Here is a 19,048-nt window from a genome sequence, read left to right on the forward strand (position 1 = left end):
CTACTTTCAACATAAGGTTTCATCTCAATAAAAGCTTTAAGCAAAGGGTATGCAGAGTACATCCAACTCAACAGAATAGCTGCCTTGTTAGTGTGGGTTCATGACCAAGGCTCTAAAGAGTCCTGTCTGTCGTGTAGGTGTCTTACTCTGCTAAATTAATGAGGCCTTAGATCAGTTTTGACAGTAGCAGTGTTGATAGATTTACTCTCCTAAAACTCCACTGTGCTGTTCAGCTGATTGGTGATGAGTTGGTGTGAGCATTCCAGATTAAAAGAATTAAAAACCTCCAAAAGCCTAAGAAAAACCAAACCACCAAAAAAATCCCCAACACTTTAAAAGCAGGATTTAAGGAAAAGTTCAGATTTTTCTGTTGAAATACAAATTAATTTGAATCCTCTGACCTGGTGACCATCAAAAGTAACACAGTTTAGATAACTTTTTTTGTAACCACACTTGAGAAAATGGTCTAATCCACTACCTTCAGTTGTTTTTTTAAAATTGTTCTTTTGTCAGGACTAAGAGTAACATACTATGTTAGGGCAGTTATTCCCAGGATCACTTCTTCCCTGCTAAAGAAACATACATGTTTTGTAGTCTTCTAGATTCTGCTACGTGCCAGTGAAATTTTGAAAATCACTGAATAATACAATAAAGTAGCCAGCTAGTTTAGAACTTCATTCACTCTGTGTACTGGAAGAGAAGAGAGTACAAACACTGTGAGATTGAATCTGCGCTGTGTTTCTGTATATGAATGAGTGCCATTCATAATTAACTCGGTTACTACATGGACTTACTACAGAAGGAGAAGGAGTTGGTATAGCCTGCCTCCTTCCTAATCCTAAAGATTGCTCATGGTTTTAAAAACTGTTCATTTGGTGTGGTGGGCACGGAGGAAAAGCTGTCCCAATGCTGTCCTTGTTCTTTACAAGGACATTCTTTAGTTTGGCTTTCAAACCAGACCATTTTAAGAAAAAAAATAATGGTAATGGAGTATTTTTTTATCATATGTTTTTGTTTGCTTGTTTGGGATGTGCTGGTTGTCTTGGAGATGGACCAAGGTTTCATTTCCCCAAGTCATCTTGTAGTACTACATAGACCAGCACATGGTTCCAGCCCCACTGCCAGCTCTGCTCCCTTGTTTTAGGCAAGGGATGGCCAAAGATCTAGTGAACGGGTGTGAGATTGAGAACTAATTAGTTTGCATGTATAGATGGAGCAAAAAGGTTGTGATTGGAACAGGTTTGAGAATAAACTGCTTTGACACTAAAGAAAAATACATTTGGCAAGGACTATTCTACATGAAAAAAAAAAAAGCCAAAAAAACCCAAATCAAACCTGGGATAAAGAACCAAAATGGATAATAGGATGTGGCTTGGTTAAATTGGGGAAAACCCAGAGAAAACAGGAAACAGTGAGTTAAATATTGAAGAATGTTTAGTGTTGCGATAGATGGCAAGACTGATACAAGTTAGACACACCCAGAAAAGACTGAACTGGGAAAAATACAAATTGGAGGGGCGAATATGTGACCAGAAATCAGCAGAAATGTTGACTAATTATTGAGAATTCTGTCAAGTTCATGCATCTTTTCCTCAGAGAAGCTAACAGAGAGTGTGCCCAATGCTTTTTATATTGAATCAACACTAGCAACTATCAGTAACTTCCATAATTCTAGTGGGAGAGGCTGGAGAAATGCATTTAAAGTTTCTGGTTCAACTATTTAGTCATATGTATAACAGTGTGATGTACCTCGCAGCAGAAATTGCCGGGGTATGCTTAAAGGCCTGAAAAATGCATATAGGCTAAAAAAAGAATATTAATATTGGAATGCCAATTTCACTAATATGTAACATAATGTAGGTGAGTTATGCATTGAAAAGTCTATGGCTATGTGATCACATACTATTTATTTTGGATTTGTGGCTTCTCTGGGGATATGTTAATACATTTGCTGTGTAGGAAACCAACCGTGATAGAATGCTTTCTGTAGTGGACAGTTTAATTCCGTTTAGGTTAGTTTGAGACACCCTCTGGTTTGGGGTTGGAGTCTTTTCTCCTGCTTTCTGTTTATAAAATAGGCACATAGCACTGCTGCTTCAGCTCATGAGCTTTACTTTGAAATACTGAATAATGCCATGATGCAAAAAAGAGCACATGCAAACTTTTGCTTTTTTAAATGCAGCATGAATAGCCCTAGGAGTCAATAAATAAGGCTGTGGAACTATATGATGAGTAATGAGAATAAAATGTTGAAATTACTGAATTAGCTACTCACTAATTGAATGCTGTCAATCCACCTGAGGCAGCAGTCCTGTGTTCTACGTAGATGATCAGATAAGATTAATGCAGCATCTGTATAGAGGTCACTTTAAGTCTTCACTTAAAGGTGAATTTTTACTTTACCATTTCATAAACTTGAGTGTTTAGTATTGCAGCCTTAATCTCTGTAGTTCTGTGTATTTATTGTGTTTATATATTGTGGGGGTTTTACCTACACAGATCATTTATTTGTCTGTTTATTAAGAGGCTTAATATTGTCAGTGGCCATCTGTCAGGATTTTGTTCTGCGTAAATGCAAGGACTTGATGAAAGAGTATCTTTTTACACATTCCTCTTGCATCACTTGACAGCCAGTCTGTTTAATAGCTTGCCTCATAACTAGGGAAGATGCCATCCTCTAAAATGCTTTTCCTAAAATAGGGTGCAATTAATGTTACTCTACTGTAAGACAGAAACTTAACTTTATGACTGCAACTAGTGTAATGAAATGTAGCTATTTGGTGTTGGTTACTAGGTCAGGTTTCTCACAGAAAGATTTGTCTTCTCATGATTTAAATAAATAAGTAAACAAACTCCCTAAATTCCCTTTTTGTTAGAATTTGTTAGGATTGTTAGAGTTTACAAAGTATTCTAGCAATGCATTTCTTCTGTTGGCAATGCAGAGTGATGTAAATGTGTTTGCTTTGTTTGGCAATATGGACTGCATTCATCAAAAAAGCATCAGAGAAAATGTATTTTAAACTTTTACAGGGAGCTGCTTTTCAGTTCAAGACCATGCAAGATTGATTCATCTGTATGGCTCCTTAGATTTTTCCGTATGCCTTCATTTCAGTTGTTCAATGCATGAAATGATATATTCAGCATATAAATTTTATATTAACTATGTATAGAGATAGTTGTATATGCAGGTATTTGTGTATTTATGTGTAATATGAATGGGTTGGTATAAAATACAGGCCTTATTTCAAGGAAGCACAGTTGTCTTTGTTCAAAAATATTAACTCTTACACAGAAGTTATTTTAAAATTACCTTCAGGCTGCATAAGGATGATTCCTCCCACCCCCATTAAATACAGGCCAGGTTTTTCAGCGAGAGCCATAACTTTGGCTCTTAGTTTCTGGCAAAAGGAATAATGTGAAATGGTTATTGTGTTTTAACAAATCACTATTTATCAGATGATCCATGGTAACTATGTGCATGATTTTAGCTAGTAAAAACATGCTTGAGTGAACTAAACAAATTTTACCCTGAGGAATGCCGGCTTGCATGCAGTAAGTGTTATTAATTCATTCATGATGCCTGCACCATAGCTTCATGGGCAATAAATATGCTCCTAGTTCTTATAAACAGATCCTGTAACTTCACAGCTCAGCCCAAATATAAGGGGTGCGAAAGGAAGTATGCATAACATCTCTTTGGTTAGTGCAACAATCTCATGAGGCTGTTGATCATAATTGCTGGTATCTATTCTTGGGATTAAAATTAAATACCTGATGCTGTTGCCTAGTTTTACTAAATTTGAAAAACTTTGCAGCAGCAGCATCTATGTGCTGTGACGGGTATTGTAGGTAATTCATTTCACAGTAGCATAGCCAATATGCAGAATGGATGCTCTGTTCTGAAAAAGGGGGGGAAAATAATATTCACTTATCTTCCTCACCTTTTTTGAATTGTGATGTTGGAACTTGCTTGGACTAGATGTAATACCGAATATCTGTATTCAAGGTGACAACACTTCAGCTAAATCAGAAGTTTGGATATGCATCTGAAATATCTACAAAAAGATTACAAGTAGTAAAATCAGAATTTTGTCTTCATTACAATTACGGTATTTCGAAATGTGTAGCCCAAATATATGAAAAACATGTATGTTTGTTTGGGGTTTTTAAATATATATTTAAACTGATTTACTGGTTGGTTTACAATACTTTTTTTCAGTGAGTTACACTGAAAACAGCAGAGGACACCACTGACAGTCAGTTTAATTTGCTGAATCATCTGTTATAGTGATGGCTTCAGGCCAGAGCTTGGCTTGCAGACTAGAGGCTGAGAGCTGTGAAGATGCTGGGACTTGAAGGAACGTTGGTAAATTTTTGCTGAGTGAAGGCAGTGGAAGGTTTTTCTTTATTTTCGAGGTGATTCTAATTTTGCATGGACAGAAATCCTTCTACCTTGAACTCGCAGTCTTTTTTAGTTAAATGGAGACCAGACATTAGAAAGATCCAAGCACAGAACAGCTGGATATTAGCTGAGTGCTGCTTCCATGGATATCTTGTGCAACCAAAAATGCAGCTCAAATAAGCTTATGTTTCACAGCAATCAAATAGAGTTTTGGCAGAGGCTTTGCAAATGTCGTCTTTTCCTGGCAGACTTGCAAAATAAACCTGCTGGGTTAAGTTATGAGACTAAAAGGGGAAAAAATCCAGGAAATCTTTTCTTGCCAACAAGCGATCTGGAAGAGGGCTGCAACTGAAGAATTGATGGTTTCTAATTTAAAAGAAAAGTCTTAAGTAGATTTAACCCTTTTTGTATGAAGCCTGACTCTGAGAAGAGTTTTGAATATCTAATTCAAATGTGAATTTAGGAGAGTACAATTTTTTTTTTAATTTTCTTTATTTTCTGTCTTCCCCCCCCCCCCCCCCCCCCAAATCATTATCAATAGAACTAGAAGTTGTTTATATGAACAGAGCAAGTAGTTCACTGCCTTCTGCTTTTCAAAATCAGTTATTTCAGGAGAGGGCATGCTGTCATTTAACGGTGTTTTGTATATAACATCACTCTTCTTCTCCATAGCTGTAAACACCAGCAGATATGCTGAAAGTTATAGGATCCAGACATATGCAGAATATGTTGAGAAAAAACATGAAGAAAAACAGGCAAAGAGAAAATGTACAGAAGATAGTTGGAAGGAGATGGAGAGAAAGCAGTTAAAAACTCAATGCACACCTTATGTTTCCCAGAGTCGATACTACTGTGTTAACAGGTGAGACTTTTCTTGCATTGCCAACTCTTGTATTTTTATTGAATTTTTATTAGAAGTCTAGCAATTTTCAGGTAGTTCTTCACCAATGGATTACTTTTTTCCTGTACATATTTCTTTGGATATAAATCAGTAGTGGTATATCAGCTGTCACAAGATCATAGCTAAAGGAGCAGAGGGCGTTCCATCACAAATGTGATTAGACAAATTTCTAAGATACTGGGATCCTGAGGGCAGGTCAGATCACAGTTTCGGAGCTTGATGTAGCAGTACCATTTCTTATAACCAAAATAAAATAATTGTTTTCTTAGTTTGACACCTCTGAATAGCTTGTGTTATCTGGAAACTTAGCTGTCATTTTATACCCCTGTAAAGGCTGTATTGGGTTTTGGATGACTTTCCGTGGTAATACTTTCCATGCCACAGAGGAGGGTATAAATTACAATCTTGAACAGTCCTGATGAAATCGTTCTTATGTTTCAGAAACAAGAAGGCAAATGATGATACTTGCGTGGCTTTAAACTTTTGAAATAAAACCTGAAATGGGTTTTAGTTCATTATTTAAGGACAACAATAAGTCAGGAGATGCCAGTTTTGATTCTGGTATGTTGTATCCTGTAGTAGGTGTATTTGCTGTGTGTATTTGTTGTTCCATTTTTACCCTCTCATATTAATGATGGCTTTTAGATACGATGGTAACAGGAGGCTTCGTAGTCATCTGTGTAGCTGTGAATAGGAAGGGTCTTTTAGTGTTAATGTATTTTTGTATATTTTAATGAAAATATAAAATATTTTAAAATAACACGTAATTATCCTATCACGTTACTGCCATTTTTTTCTTCCACTACCCCCTCCCCCAGAGTCTATAAATTCGGCATAAAAAGGTGATGTTTTGGGGGTTTGTTGTTTGTTTATTTGGAGGAGTTTTTTTGATTTGTTGGTTTTGGTTGTTTTGGGTTTTTTTCCTGGTTAGTCAGAACAAATGAGGTGGTCATAAAACGAACACTGAGGTCTTCCTGCTTTTTCTTTCTTGGGAATGCTATTATAAGTCCTCTCTCTCATTACATCTTCTGATAAATGCTATCAGTCATGTAATAAATATACTAAACTTGTTCTGTTCTTCTGACTTAACATGAGCTTGTGATTTGCCTACTTCGCAAAATTAAATGCAGGTGTGTATTTTGGCTGGCAGTCAGATGTTCATGGCTTTCGTCATGGTGGGAATTCTAAATGTGCTAGACACAAGTTTGATTCCAAAAAAACCTATGGAGGAACCTGGTGATAAAATCCTTATCAAATGAAACTAGTTTAATTGAATTAGTTTACTTAGGAAGACTTGGAATTGTATGCTGTGAAGAGATGAGGAGCTCTAAAGATTGTCCTGATGCTAGTTTACACGTGGCTAAGGTTTAGGTCTATAATTAAGTCTATTACTTAGTCTGAAAATACATACCACATCTTGAGTCTACTGCAAAGAAATACTGAGTCCTAGTTTTATTTCTACTAAGGGAAGTATCTCTTCTGGATGGATGTTGGCTTTGGGGTATCTGACAGATTCTAGACAGGTGGTTAGAGTGGCAGCTTATGGTTTGAACCATAGACAACTTCTTCTTTTAACACATACTTCAGAAAACAGTAAATATGGAACACTGATTTGTCATCTCCTGAAGAAGTTTAAGGACTACCACAAATGTATAATTTGGAAAATTGCTGAATAAAATTTTCCATGAATTCTTTCCTTAAAATTATGATACACCACAATGAGTTATATGCCTAAGCACTTAATCTTGAAAATTTTTAATCTATTTTTTCTAGTGTTGTAAAATTCCACAAAAAGCACCCTTGTTTTCAGATGGTCAACACTTTGATAGTCTTGGATAGCAGCCTTTATTTTGTTGATAGAACTTTTTTGTAACTGATGTTACATGAATTTTTGTTCTCTCATTCCATTAATAAAGTGATTTGGTTCTGTCCCAAATTCTCATTCATGCAGGTCTTTTGACATGTTTTTGTTAATAATATTTTTATTTGTTACTAGTTAGTGTGTTCTCTTGTCAGCTAATCTTTTGTAAATGTTTCCTTTTAAGTGTAATTTGGTTAGGTATAACGTGGAACTGCAAACCTTGTGGTCTTTCAGTTCACTCCAGGTGAACACTTTCCTTTTGTTTCCAAAGATATCTCCGAAATATTTATTTATATTCTTGTATATCATATATAACAATTTTAATATAAAATATAAATATTTATATAAAGCATTCAGGACAAATATATATGTGTGCAGGTATATGTGTGTATATTTGTCCAGATTAATTTGAATCATATATAATGGAGCCGTCAATACTGTGATGTATCTAGCAGCTGATCACTTAGAATAGTTTTGTGTTACTACATCCATTATTTATTTATTTTTTAACAAGCTTGCTGCATCAGTTTCTGTCAGGCAGCACAGTTGCAGAATAGCTGTTGCTCTCCGTGATGGCAATATATCCTGAATTTTTCATTCAGTAATGAAGTTGTTGGGTGTTTCTTGTAAGGAACTTTTGTCTTAAACTGACAGATTGAGAAGTATGTACCAAAGGTTCTTTAATTCCTGTCCTACTAAAAAACCTACAGTCTCATATTATAGAGGAACTACTCTACAGAAAATATAGTATAGTAGCAGTCACAAGGTAAAATCACTTGTAATTAATATATATCCCTTGCATATAACTTCTACTGTTAGATATCAAAACTGATTTTAATGGAAATATGCCTGATCATTAATGTCAGGTAGAGAAGTAGAGGAGAAACTGATGCATATGACAAAACTTCAAGCAGTTAGTAAGATCTGCTTCTTTAAAGCCGTTCGCTATTCAGAACGCACTTTTGAAACAGATGAATCATGGCCTCTTGTGTATTACACAGTACTGGCTGTGTTGTGCTAGCAAATAACTGCCTGCCAGCCAGCTCTGCTGTGACTGTTAAATGCATGGATTTAAGATCTTTTCTTTAGCAAAATAGTGTTAAACCACAGGATGAAAAATCAAATAGAGTAATAGAGTATGTTCTATGTACAATTGGGTATCCTGCTCTACTTGTACTTATGTATTCTAATTTTCCTGGTCATCATCTAGGAATTAGTAAAATAGAATAAGGTCAATAGCAGAAGACTTGCATTAGTATGAAGTACAGGAAAGCGATATGCCATTTTGCCTTACACATTTTCTAGCTAAAACCAGGTCTGCTGCATCTTCTGTCAAGTCAGGGTGCTGTTTGTAGCACTGCTTCCTTGAATTTCTTTATTTTGCGGAAGATTATCTTATTTTTGAAATGTTCATGGATTTCCTCTGATGATTCTTTTGTGTTTTTTACAGAAATGGTCGTTTATAGTGGTTCATTACTAAATAAAGGATAAGAATTGGGAAAAGCTGAGTCATTAAAGATATGGAGAATAAATATTGCAAGAAAATTATTATGGTATTCCAGTATTATAGTGTTATTTCAGGTGATTTCACCTGCTGTTAAGCTGAAATGACTGATTGTTGTGTTGGGTCATAAACTACTCCCCTCCCTCCAGTGTTTTTCTAAGTGGAGAGAGAACACAGGATTGTTTTTGTTTAAATGAAACTTAATTGAAGTTGGAGGTCTGTATATATCCAGGCCAATTCAATATGCTCTATTGTGATGGAAGTAAGTGATCCTTTTGTAAGTTGGACATGCTTTTCCAGAACATTTCCAAAACAAAATGTTTAATGCTACTTTGTCATAATTTTTTTCCTACCTCTTGCCCCCCCCCCCCCCCCCCCCCCAGTTGCTGATTTTTCAAAATAATTGCCATAGTACTAATTGGATTGCTGCTATTTATTAGCTGAAATGATGTCACAAACTTCATGGGCAGTTTAATCAGATGGAATCTGTGCTCTTTCTGGCAGTAGAGCGATATAGAAGTCCTCTACATCCTGTTGATGCGTTAAACTGTGTTTAGTACTGATGTTCCTAGTCATACTGCTGGAATTTAACAAAAAAACTGTATTCTTCTGTGATCAGGATTGTACTGAATAGGAATAGAAATCATAAATAAAATCTAGGGTTTTGTGTTTATACCACCTTTCTCCAGTGGCATTCATCCTTGTCAGGTTTGCCTGTGGGCTGGCGTTAAAATAGGTCAACAGAAGGGAGAGGTCAGGGGAAAAGGACTAGTGGAAACTGCTGTCATTGAAGAGGCTTAGAACCCCGCCTACCATCGTCACTGACTGTTGTGAAAGCTATATTGTGTTCACTAAGTAGATTTGCCAACTGGCAATGTATGATAGGTTTTTCTTGTGGTGGGGTGTTTTGGGTCTCTGCTGCTGCCCACCCCCTGCCCACCCCAACCTTGGCTAGTAATTTTATTTTAAAAGTTAGAGCAATCTGCATTTCAATATACAAAAGAAATTTCAGAACCTCTTTAACTATATTAATTTAAAAAATAATTATTATTGCCTGGGTGACTGTTGTACATGTGTGTTTTGAAACCTAAGTGCAATATTTGTTAATGGAAGATATAAGTCTGTGTCTCTAAATGGCTCAGGTATCCACACAGTTGAGGACCCTACACAAGTATGTCTGAATGGCCAGTTATTAATAGCTGTTAGTCTGTACTGTTCTTCCACTTTGTTTAGTTGTCTCTCAACAGAGTAAGGAAATTGAGACAGAAATATGGACATACTCCAAAATAGTTGGTGCAATTAGAAAACTGAACTTTGCTCTGAGTAGTGCTCTAACTTGTATATGCAACCATAGTGATTTGCTAGAATTACTAAGTGAATAAATGACATTTCTTATTTTAGGTCCAAGAAGAATAAGACAAAATCAACCCATATCTGTCTATAATCCATGCAATCAATGAATGAATGTAGAATAAAATTAGTATTCTTGGGAGAAAGCAAGAAGTCAAAAGTTCTTGATTATAAAATATATTTTGGACTTCGTGCTGCCAGTCTTTTGGTGGGTTTTTTTCCCCTTGAGGTTATCTGCAGAAAGAACATAAGGCCTAAAATTAATTTCTACTTTGTTCTTTGGTACACAGCTAAATGTGCAGTGAAGGTCAAGAACTTGTTTCTCTTTATTTGCAATAACTTCTCAAGAGTTTTAAGTTGAAAAAAATGAAATTCATCCATAAGACCTACAGTGAGTGCAAGTTCCCTTCTAAGAGCCAAGTGCTCATGATATGTCTAAGAAATCCTGGGATCATAATTTATGGCTCCTGAGTTTTTATTCCTTATGTATTTTTCAGAATAATTTTCCCAAAAGTATATTTCTTACAATCTTTTCTAAACAATGGGTTTTTTTTTTAAAAAAGAGTAGTTTCTCATTTTCTAAATCCTTTTTTCTTCACTAGAGCTTTTTTCTTTCTCAACCTAGTTTTTGCCTGTTTGACAATATTGACGTGTTGATGGTAGTTGCAGTGTGACTCAAAATGATGCTTTGTAAGAAATCATGCAAGAAGGCCTTCTGTGTGTGAATGTTTGGAGGAAAAGCCAGCTATTCATCAAAGTAAATGGTGTTTGTGCTCCTGAAGTGGCAGTAAGAGCATGAGGTGTAATCATATGTTTTATGTTTGTTTATTGCCTTTGGACATCCCAGAGAGGTCTGTTTTAAATTGCAAAATGTTCAGCTGAAAAAATTCCATTTCAAAACCCAAACTATACAGCCAAATTTAACAGTCCTTTAGCTGAAACCTTATTGAAACACCATAAATCCCAGCTATTGTTGATTAGAAAGGAAAAAAAGAAAAGCTTATAAAGCTTTGTTCTATAAACCTGTATTAATTTTTATGTAAATAAGAAATAGAACATGGCTTAGATGCATACAGCCATTTTGTGTAGTTCTTGATGAAAAACTAGTTTGTAAATCTAAAACTTCCTTTTTTTTTAACTTGGTTGTTCTAATGGAGAACTAAAATGGAAATTTAAGTAGCTGACTTTCACATATCTAGAAGTTTGTAATGGGAACTATTTTTTTAATTAGCCCCTTTGCTACTCCATTCTTTCTTATATTCATGCTAATTTAAATATTGTCATTTGTATTTCAAGGAAACTTAACAATAGCATTCCAGTTGAATGAAAATCTATGCAGCGTTACTTCAATGTATGCTAGATGAAATGGAACTCCTAAGTTCATCTTCATACTGTATTAGTCAGGCTTCATTCAAATACTACCTATGAAATGAGTGTGCAATATTTTGTGGTTTTTATTTTACCAGTCTGTTGGATGGTAGTACTCTTCACTTTAAGGCGTGATTTAAAGTTTGTCATATGGAGCTTGATGGTTTTCTCTACCTTTATGTAACAGAAATGCTTTTAGAATTGCTTATAGTTCCAGGAGAGAAGATCAAGTTAGCATGTAGAACCTTTCAATATCAGGATGTGGTTTTGAGGCTTAACAGTTGTGTATAACTTGGTGTCTATCAAGAATGCTTTACAAGAGCTTTCGTAACTAAGAGAATAAAAATTAAAACTAAGCAGGGATATAGAACAGCTTTAGAGTTGAGTGATCTCATCAGAATAGCAGCTAAGCCTGAGCCATCTGTAGGACAAAGAATGAATGCCTTCATGTATGTAAGGTTGTGTTAATAGATGATTTATGGAATTTTATAGTTAAGTCCTCTTCCAAATAATGTAAATTCATGGTACACCACTTCCTACAGTTTATTCTACTACATTCATAAGCATTTATTAGATGCACAACAACTAGTACCTATGTAATAATTTTTCTTGACTTGTTCATAATTATTATTTCATGTACATTTCAGTTTTACAGGTACCAGTACAGTGGGAAAGAGAAGCATGAGTCCTATTCAGGAGGAAACTGGTTCTGATGATATGGAAGAGGGAGAAAGCCAAAGTCCAGAATATGATCAGACTCAGTCCTGTGCAGAGTCCTTGCCAGATGGTAAAAAGAGAGCCAAAAAGTTCAAAAAGATCAAGACAGAACAAGTTCCAGCAGGTAAGCACAGTGTGTGTGCATGGTTTTCTTTTCTGTTTGGAACTACCCTAAGCCTGAACAGAATTGAAGTTTTCTTGAATGTCTTAACTTACTGCAAAGTAACTTATAACAGTGACTTACCCTATTACATTCATAGAAGTTCAGGAAAGTTATTTAAACTGATGATTGCATCATACAAAAATTGTAAAAAAACCAAAAAAAACCAAACAAAAAACCCCAAACAAACATAAAAAAAACCCAAACCACAAAACAGAAGATAGGCAAGTGGCAGTCAGATGACTATGTTTCACCTGGTATTTTTGCTGCATTGTGTGAGTTATTGCACCTTTGGTCACATGAATTTAAATCTCAAAGTATTTTTATTGATCTATTTTTTATTCCATTTCAAGTTGTTAGTAATTTATTTTAGAAATTTATTAGACTATATTAAAAGTATTCATATCTTAATTATTGGTCATCTGGAGCACTGCCTGTATATTAACAGGTAAAACTTCATTTCAGTATCTGCTTTAACCACTTTTATCCAGAAAGTGGTATTGTATACCAAGCATTCTTTCTCCTGATTTGGTGAAGTAAAATATTTCTTAGCTGTTTTCAAAAGCTGTGCTTGGAAATTGCTTTCTTTTTGTAGTTCAGTAGGGCAATTGGGCCATGCAAGCATATGCAAAATGACAAGACTGTCTACTGTAATTTCGAGTATAAAATTAATCCTCTGTATTTGGCATTATGGAAATGTACATTATTGGTATTAGTGTAATTCATCTTTCTTCTCCAATTAATTTGGGCTGGAAATATTCTTCAGTGTCTCAACTGCCTTAAACAAGAATAACTGCAAGTGCACTTGGGAAAACTGTTATTTAACTTTATCATCACAATTACTGTAAAAACAAAATTGCATGGATAAAAATTACTCATTAACTGCAAAATATATTAGTTACTATTAGGGTAAGAAAATTGATGTTGCTTTTTTTAAGTGCCTACTTAAACAGTCTTTTCGTTTCCCTTTGTAACTATTGGCTTGCCAGTAATGTATCTAGAGCCTTGCTCTAGAGGAGAAACTATGTCTTTGTATGCTCTGAAAGAATAAAAAGATTCTTGATTTGATTTTTATTCCTTTCAGTGTTTGTATATTGAAGTCTTCAATATACTGTTCCATGACTCTGTCTTTTAGGAAGCCTCACAACTAGTTCCACTGGAATTTTTGAAGTCCCTGAAACATGGTAGGAAACAACTGCCTTAACAAGTGGAACTGATTGAAAGCAGTTGCAAGAATACACCTCTTGGAAGCCATACTTTATTTAAATAAAGTGGTGTTAACAAAGCAGTATGTGTCCTGAAAATCAGTTTAATTATTTTAAACTGTTTATTGAACAGTCACTGTCAATTTTACTTGTGTGTATATTAACTAGTATATGATTCGTTGTTGATCATGTGAAATACTTGCTGTCGTAAATGATGTTAGATTTAAGAAGCAAGACTAAATGCATTTTGGTCACCTACTTTGGCATGCTGGCTATGAAATGTACAAAAAGAACTGGCACTCTTAAGACTTTGTGCTAGGCTGTTTGCTGTGCTAGAGGGGAGTTACTACAAATCTCCTAATTTTTAGCTATTTTTTCAGGCAATATCAATATGCTGTCAGCATTCTTAAAACAGGTAGAACTGCATCTTCGCCTGTTGCTTTTTACCAATTACTTTATCTGGAAATCTTCTTTAGTTTTCCATTCTGTATCCCCCACACCCTGTGCAGCCAGTATTTATCTAAATACCAACTTCACATGTAGCTTACCCTTTCAAGAACCTGTAACTTACAAGTTTCTCAAACATTAATTTCCTGGTTGGAGGTAGCTTTTCTTTGTTTTCACATCTTATTGCTGTTTTCACTCTTATGTCTTGATCTGTTTCTTCCCTCCTCCTTCCCCAGCTTGTGGGGTTTTTGTAAAAATGTTTTTGGTACCTGTGACAAACCTGCTAACTGCACCAGCCCTTTATTTGTTTAAAAAATTATCTGCATTGGTAGATTTCAGAAAATGTTTGATATTTAACATTTTTGTATCATGGAAATAAAAAAAAATGTATTTCCATAAAAATGAAAATTAAAAAAATTTTCTTAGGAACTGGTTTGGGTTTTATTTATTAGCTTCTGAAATGTTTTTAGGGAGCTCTTCTCTTTTGTTTTTTTGTTTTGTTTTGTTTTTTCTTTTCTTTCCTCACAATAGAACAATGTATTTGTCAGCCTGTGATTAGCAGACCCTTTTGGTCCATGAACTATTTTCAAGATATTTGTGAAACATAACCAAGAAAATCAAGCCTGTTGTTATTAAATTTAAATTGCTCTGTGTTGCCATTGGAGGGAGGCAAAAAAAAAAAAGTTCTACAAATTAGCAAGTTCAAAACCAGTGCTGTGGAAGAGTGGAATATTTTGAAGAAAGCTTCATCATATTGTTTTTATATTAGAGTGGGAACCACTGTTATTTAAACAATACAATAACCTGTCTGAAGGTATGACAATATTTGTTGTTTTTTAAATGATTGTGAGAGCTATCTTGAACTTGCATTGCAAAGGAAAAACATAATTTAAAGTTGTTAAATGTGAAATGTTTTATTTCTATCCTTGGATTACTACCAGAAGTAGTATAATTAAGTTGTTTTTTTTTTTAATAACAGCCATATCCTCACATTCTCCCACTAAAATGTGGGAAAGATGACAGTTATTTGTGGTACAAGGGGAAACTAGTAACTGAACTCTTCTGCCCTTAAGGATCCAGAGACTTTTCTTCTCTGACACTCATGACCTTAGGAGTAAATACTTAAATCACTTTTGAGTATCCAAACCTACAAGGAAGCTGCAAATTTAGTTCTCAGAATATATGCAACACTTAGAAGTTGTATAAAATCTCTCACAGAGATGATTCAGATAATTTATACAGTGTTCCGTCCAAATGTTGGGGGGCTGTTATTAACTATCTGTCCTAAAGAACTGGCATAAGATGATTTGGGAGGGAGCTTAATCATTGATGTCGAAAGGATACAAATGCATTTAAAAGAGAGGCAAGGAGGTCTCTGCTCAAGCGATAGAGGCCTGTGCTGTCTCTGAGAATCTACCTGGAGTCTTTACCCTGAGGCATGGTACTGACTTCACTCTTGAACAGCAACACTTACACACCTGCAGGGAAAATATAAGTCTTAATTGCATTACAATACGATCCTTTCAAAACATGTTTCTTCAGAGTAGGCCATGTATATCCTTCTCTGAAATATGAACGTTAATAGATATTCCCTCTATTTCTACCCTCCTCCCCTCCTGAATTGTCATTGTGTGGAGTAGGATGTTATTTATCTCTACCTGTAAATGATATCTCTTATGAAAATAGTGCTCTTCCTTCTTTCTAGCCCTTATATCTGTTCGATTTTACTGGTTAACACCTGGGTAAGCTACAAAAGCGTGTCTGTATTTCTGGTGCTGAGTTTGGGTGGAGAACTGCCGGGGTCAGTGGCAGGTGGTGCCTAAGGAGGAGCCGGCCCCACTGAGACCCATCGCAGTGCGCAGTTCTGGGGGGGTTGGTACACTTCCCTTCCATCTAAATGACATCATTGATGCTAGAAGGGGAAGAATGTCACTCCGTAAATTAGATCCACATTTGCTTCCTCTAGTATGTTTAAAATATGCGCATGGAATTGAGATCTTTACAGCATTTGTTTCTGAAAAGCAAAGCTGTCATCACTGGTCTTCAGGGCTGCGAGTTTCCTGTGTCCCGGTCCCTGGGGGCTTTACGTGCCAGTTACCTGACTCCAGAGGTATGGCAGGGCGTCCCGCTGGCTTTGTCCTTATGGAGGGAGGCTGGTAAGTTGCTAAGAGGCAACGTTCTGGCCTGATAAAAAGGCAGATGCATCTGTGTAATATTTTGATCGAGTAACACTTTTGATTTACCCCCCTCCCCCCAGCCCCTTTCCCTTTTTCTCCCTGGGGCTGGAACCCACAGCTCTGTTCAATGTTAGAACTACTGTTTTGCTTTCTCTGTGGAGGAGTAGCGATGGGTACACCTAGCTCAGAGTTCTGTGTAGTCGAGGCTGGCTAGGGCCGAAGCAGCCATGGGCAGGAGGCTCCTCTGCCTCTCTGGCAGGTGTTGGCCGTCGGGGCGGCGCAGCCTCCCCGCTCCCCTCAGGGCTGAGGTGGAGCCCACCGGGAGCTGGGGGCTGCAGCTGCCTTGAGGGTTCTTGGTTTTGCCTTCCAATTGTACAGAACAGCCAGCCTTACCTTGCTGTTAGTGAAAAAATACTGCTGAGGTGAAAAATTTTTCTTCTGTAGCTGTTGGTGTCCTGGGGGAAGGTTGTTCTTGCTTGTGGAGAGTGGGAAGTGGCCTGTCCCTCAGGCTGGCGGTGAGGGCGGGGAGCTGGGAGCTGTGGGGGCGCGCTGAGGAGATGTTAGCACCAGCATGCAACAGTGTACGGGAGTGCTGCAAGTAGAGGTTGAAGAAAATGAGGAGTTTTATAAGTAACGTTGAGGAGAGAAGATGAGAACTTGGGAGTGTAGACCTGAACGTGAGGCATTCTGAAGGAATGGTGTGGTGAAATGTGGGGAAGTCAGTCTCAGCAGGCAGAGGAGGTAGGTGGGCTGAAATCCTTCCTCTTCAGAGGAGTAAAAATGTCTTTATTTGACTGAAACTGAAACTTGACAGTGATCATTTATCAGTAGTAATTGAGTGCTTCATTGTTTGAATCAGAAAGCATGTTAAAATTGGACTTGAAGTAATTTTTTTAATCTGTCTCAAGCATTTACAGGTGAGGGGTATTAACTTGTGTCAGAATCCACAGGACTGACAGCACAAGGTATAGGAAGTTGCTGGTAGACAAGAAATAGGGAGAAAAAGGTAATGATGTAGTGTAGAGTAAAAGGGAAAAGCACAAGTGTCCATACTGCATGGATTTGAATGGGGACAGGTAAGAGAGAATGATCCCATGTAAAACTGAGATTGCTGGGACTGCAATGGCCTGTTCTTGATCTCAGTTTTGAGCTTACGGTTTGAAGCAAAAAGCTGAAGGTTCAATACAATTTAGATGGAGGACTAAATTTAACTCTCCATCCAGCAGAGAAACCAAGATAAAGCTAAAACTTCCAGCGAATCTGGGGAAAAAATAAATTTTATAGCTCACTCGCTCTTTCTTTAATATTTGAGTTCTGTCGTGGTGCCCAGAAAATGTCTGGTACTGTGGATGTGTTCTCTGTCTTTAAATCATGGTAAACATAATGCAGACAATGTCCTCTGTAATTGAGTTTCAGAGCTTACATAAGACTACTCCTGATAATCAAAAGTTCTTGGCTTCTGAAGAGTTTAGACTATTGCCAGCCGAGCAGATGTGTACACTGGAAAAGATTGCTCAAGTTAGTCCACAGTACATTCAGTAAATGAATAAAAACTTGTCTGTATTGTACTGTTGTAGCTTTAAACTTAAACTAACATTCACTGTGTGCTTTACAGAAGTACTGCCACACTTTGGTGGGTTAGGCTGGGATTTATAGGGTTAATATAATTAAGATATTCTTTATGCTTTAATAGCTATGCATGAAGTATCTTTAAAAACATTTTTTTCCAGCAGAATAATTATTGGCTGCCATGTACTTCCATGAGCACTATAGCAGATTATAGGTCAGTCCCAGCCCAAGAGGAGCTCTTATGGAACACACCTATTAATAAATGCAATATAGAAAACATTCAGCAAAACTGAAAATTTAGATTTCCCTGCCCTTATATTAATTTCCTAAAAATGACTGATAGTTGTATTTATGCATGAGTATCTGTAAGTTCTTGCAAATATTTTTCTAGTTTATTACTAGAGTGACGCTATACAATGTAGTTGCTACTAGTATTCAGTTGAGCATGAAAATCTGGAAGTTGTGACTGTACTAAGCCATTTGCATCCTAATCTATGATCTGATTACAACCCATCAAATGACAAAAAATGCACTTGTGTTAAAGCAGATTACTTCAAAGTCAGTCTTTGAAGTTACCAATTCTTTGTATAAACCTCAAAAAAAACCAACCTTTGCACTGTTACTATAGTAAGGACAGCTATTTTGTTCGATTCTAAAAATTTTGTGAGCAGTTTCTCTCAGTAATGAGTGTAAGTGTTCATGTGTACATATGTATGCATGTTCTAACTTTTATCTTTAATATCTTTGTCTCTTTCAAATGTGATTTTAAACTTAGAATGTTCAAGGAAGACTGAACATGTTTAATTCATGTATAGACTTAGTTGGTTTTTTTTTTTCTTTTTGAATTACAAGTTAGATGACTTCGTTGTGGGCTGCATCTTTTGCTTCAAAAATAAGTCTGCTCTGAGCATGTACAGTGTGCATGTCTGTAAGTCTGCCATTTAAAATTTTTGCAATGGGGGAAGTTGCATGCTGCATTTGCAATAAATAACCAATACGTATTTGCTAAAAATTGCACAATAATTTAAAATTGGCCCTCTCTTTTGTTTGCGAAAAGTCTACACTTCAGCCTTTCCTTTCAGTTCTCTCATGCTGGATTTAATTTCACTTGCCATATTGCTGTTGAGAAGTAGTTATCAATAGAAACTTTTTACTACAATAGCATAGAACTGCTGAAAGTGGAAACAATAGTTCAGTTGTCTGGTCCTATGATGACCATATTGTTTTCAACTAACAATGCAGTGTTATAAAGAGATGATTTACTAGAGATTTTCACCTTAATATTACCAGAGTCCTTTGCCTGTAGATTTATAACCCTTTCTGCTAGATTGTAGTGTACTAGCCTGGGTTTTTTAAGTAAGTGTTATTACTAAAACAGATTGAGGAA

The 19,048-nt window shown here is 36.2% G+C and overlaps 1 protein-coding gene across 5 annotated transcripts in view; it reads left to right on the plus strand.

Annotated features, from left to right (window-relative positions):
* The window catches only part of PARN (poly(A)-specific ribonuclease), a 60,360-nt gene extending 46,016 nt beyond the window's left edge, over nt 1–14,344 (plus strand). For 3 of the 5 annotated variants that reach the window (XM_037384210.1, XM_037384208.1, XM_037384209.1), the window contains exons 22-24: nt 5,075–5,264; nt 12,034–12,227; nt 13,399–13,551. In XM_037384210.1, coding sequence (XP_037240107.1) covers nt 5,075–5,264; nt 12,034–12,227; nt 13,399–13,451 — 437 coding nt within the window. In that variant the 3' untranslated portion in view covers nt 13,452–13,551. Of the gene's footprint in view, nt 1–5,074; nt 5,265–11,125; nt 11,129–12,033; nt 12,228–13,398 lie in introns of all 5 variants that reach the window. The other 2 variants (XM_037384207.1, XM_037384206.1) reach the window with 2 other exon arrangements.
* Nucleotides 14,345–19,048: the final 4,704 nt, after the last annotated feature.

This window comes from Falco rusticolus, chromosome 4 (assembly GCF_015220075.1).
Source record: "Falco rusticolus isolate bFalRus1 chromosome 4, bFalRus1.pri, whole genome shotgun sequence".
NCBI lineage: Eukaryota > Metazoa > Chordata > Aves > Falconiformes > Falconidae > Falco > Falco rusticolus.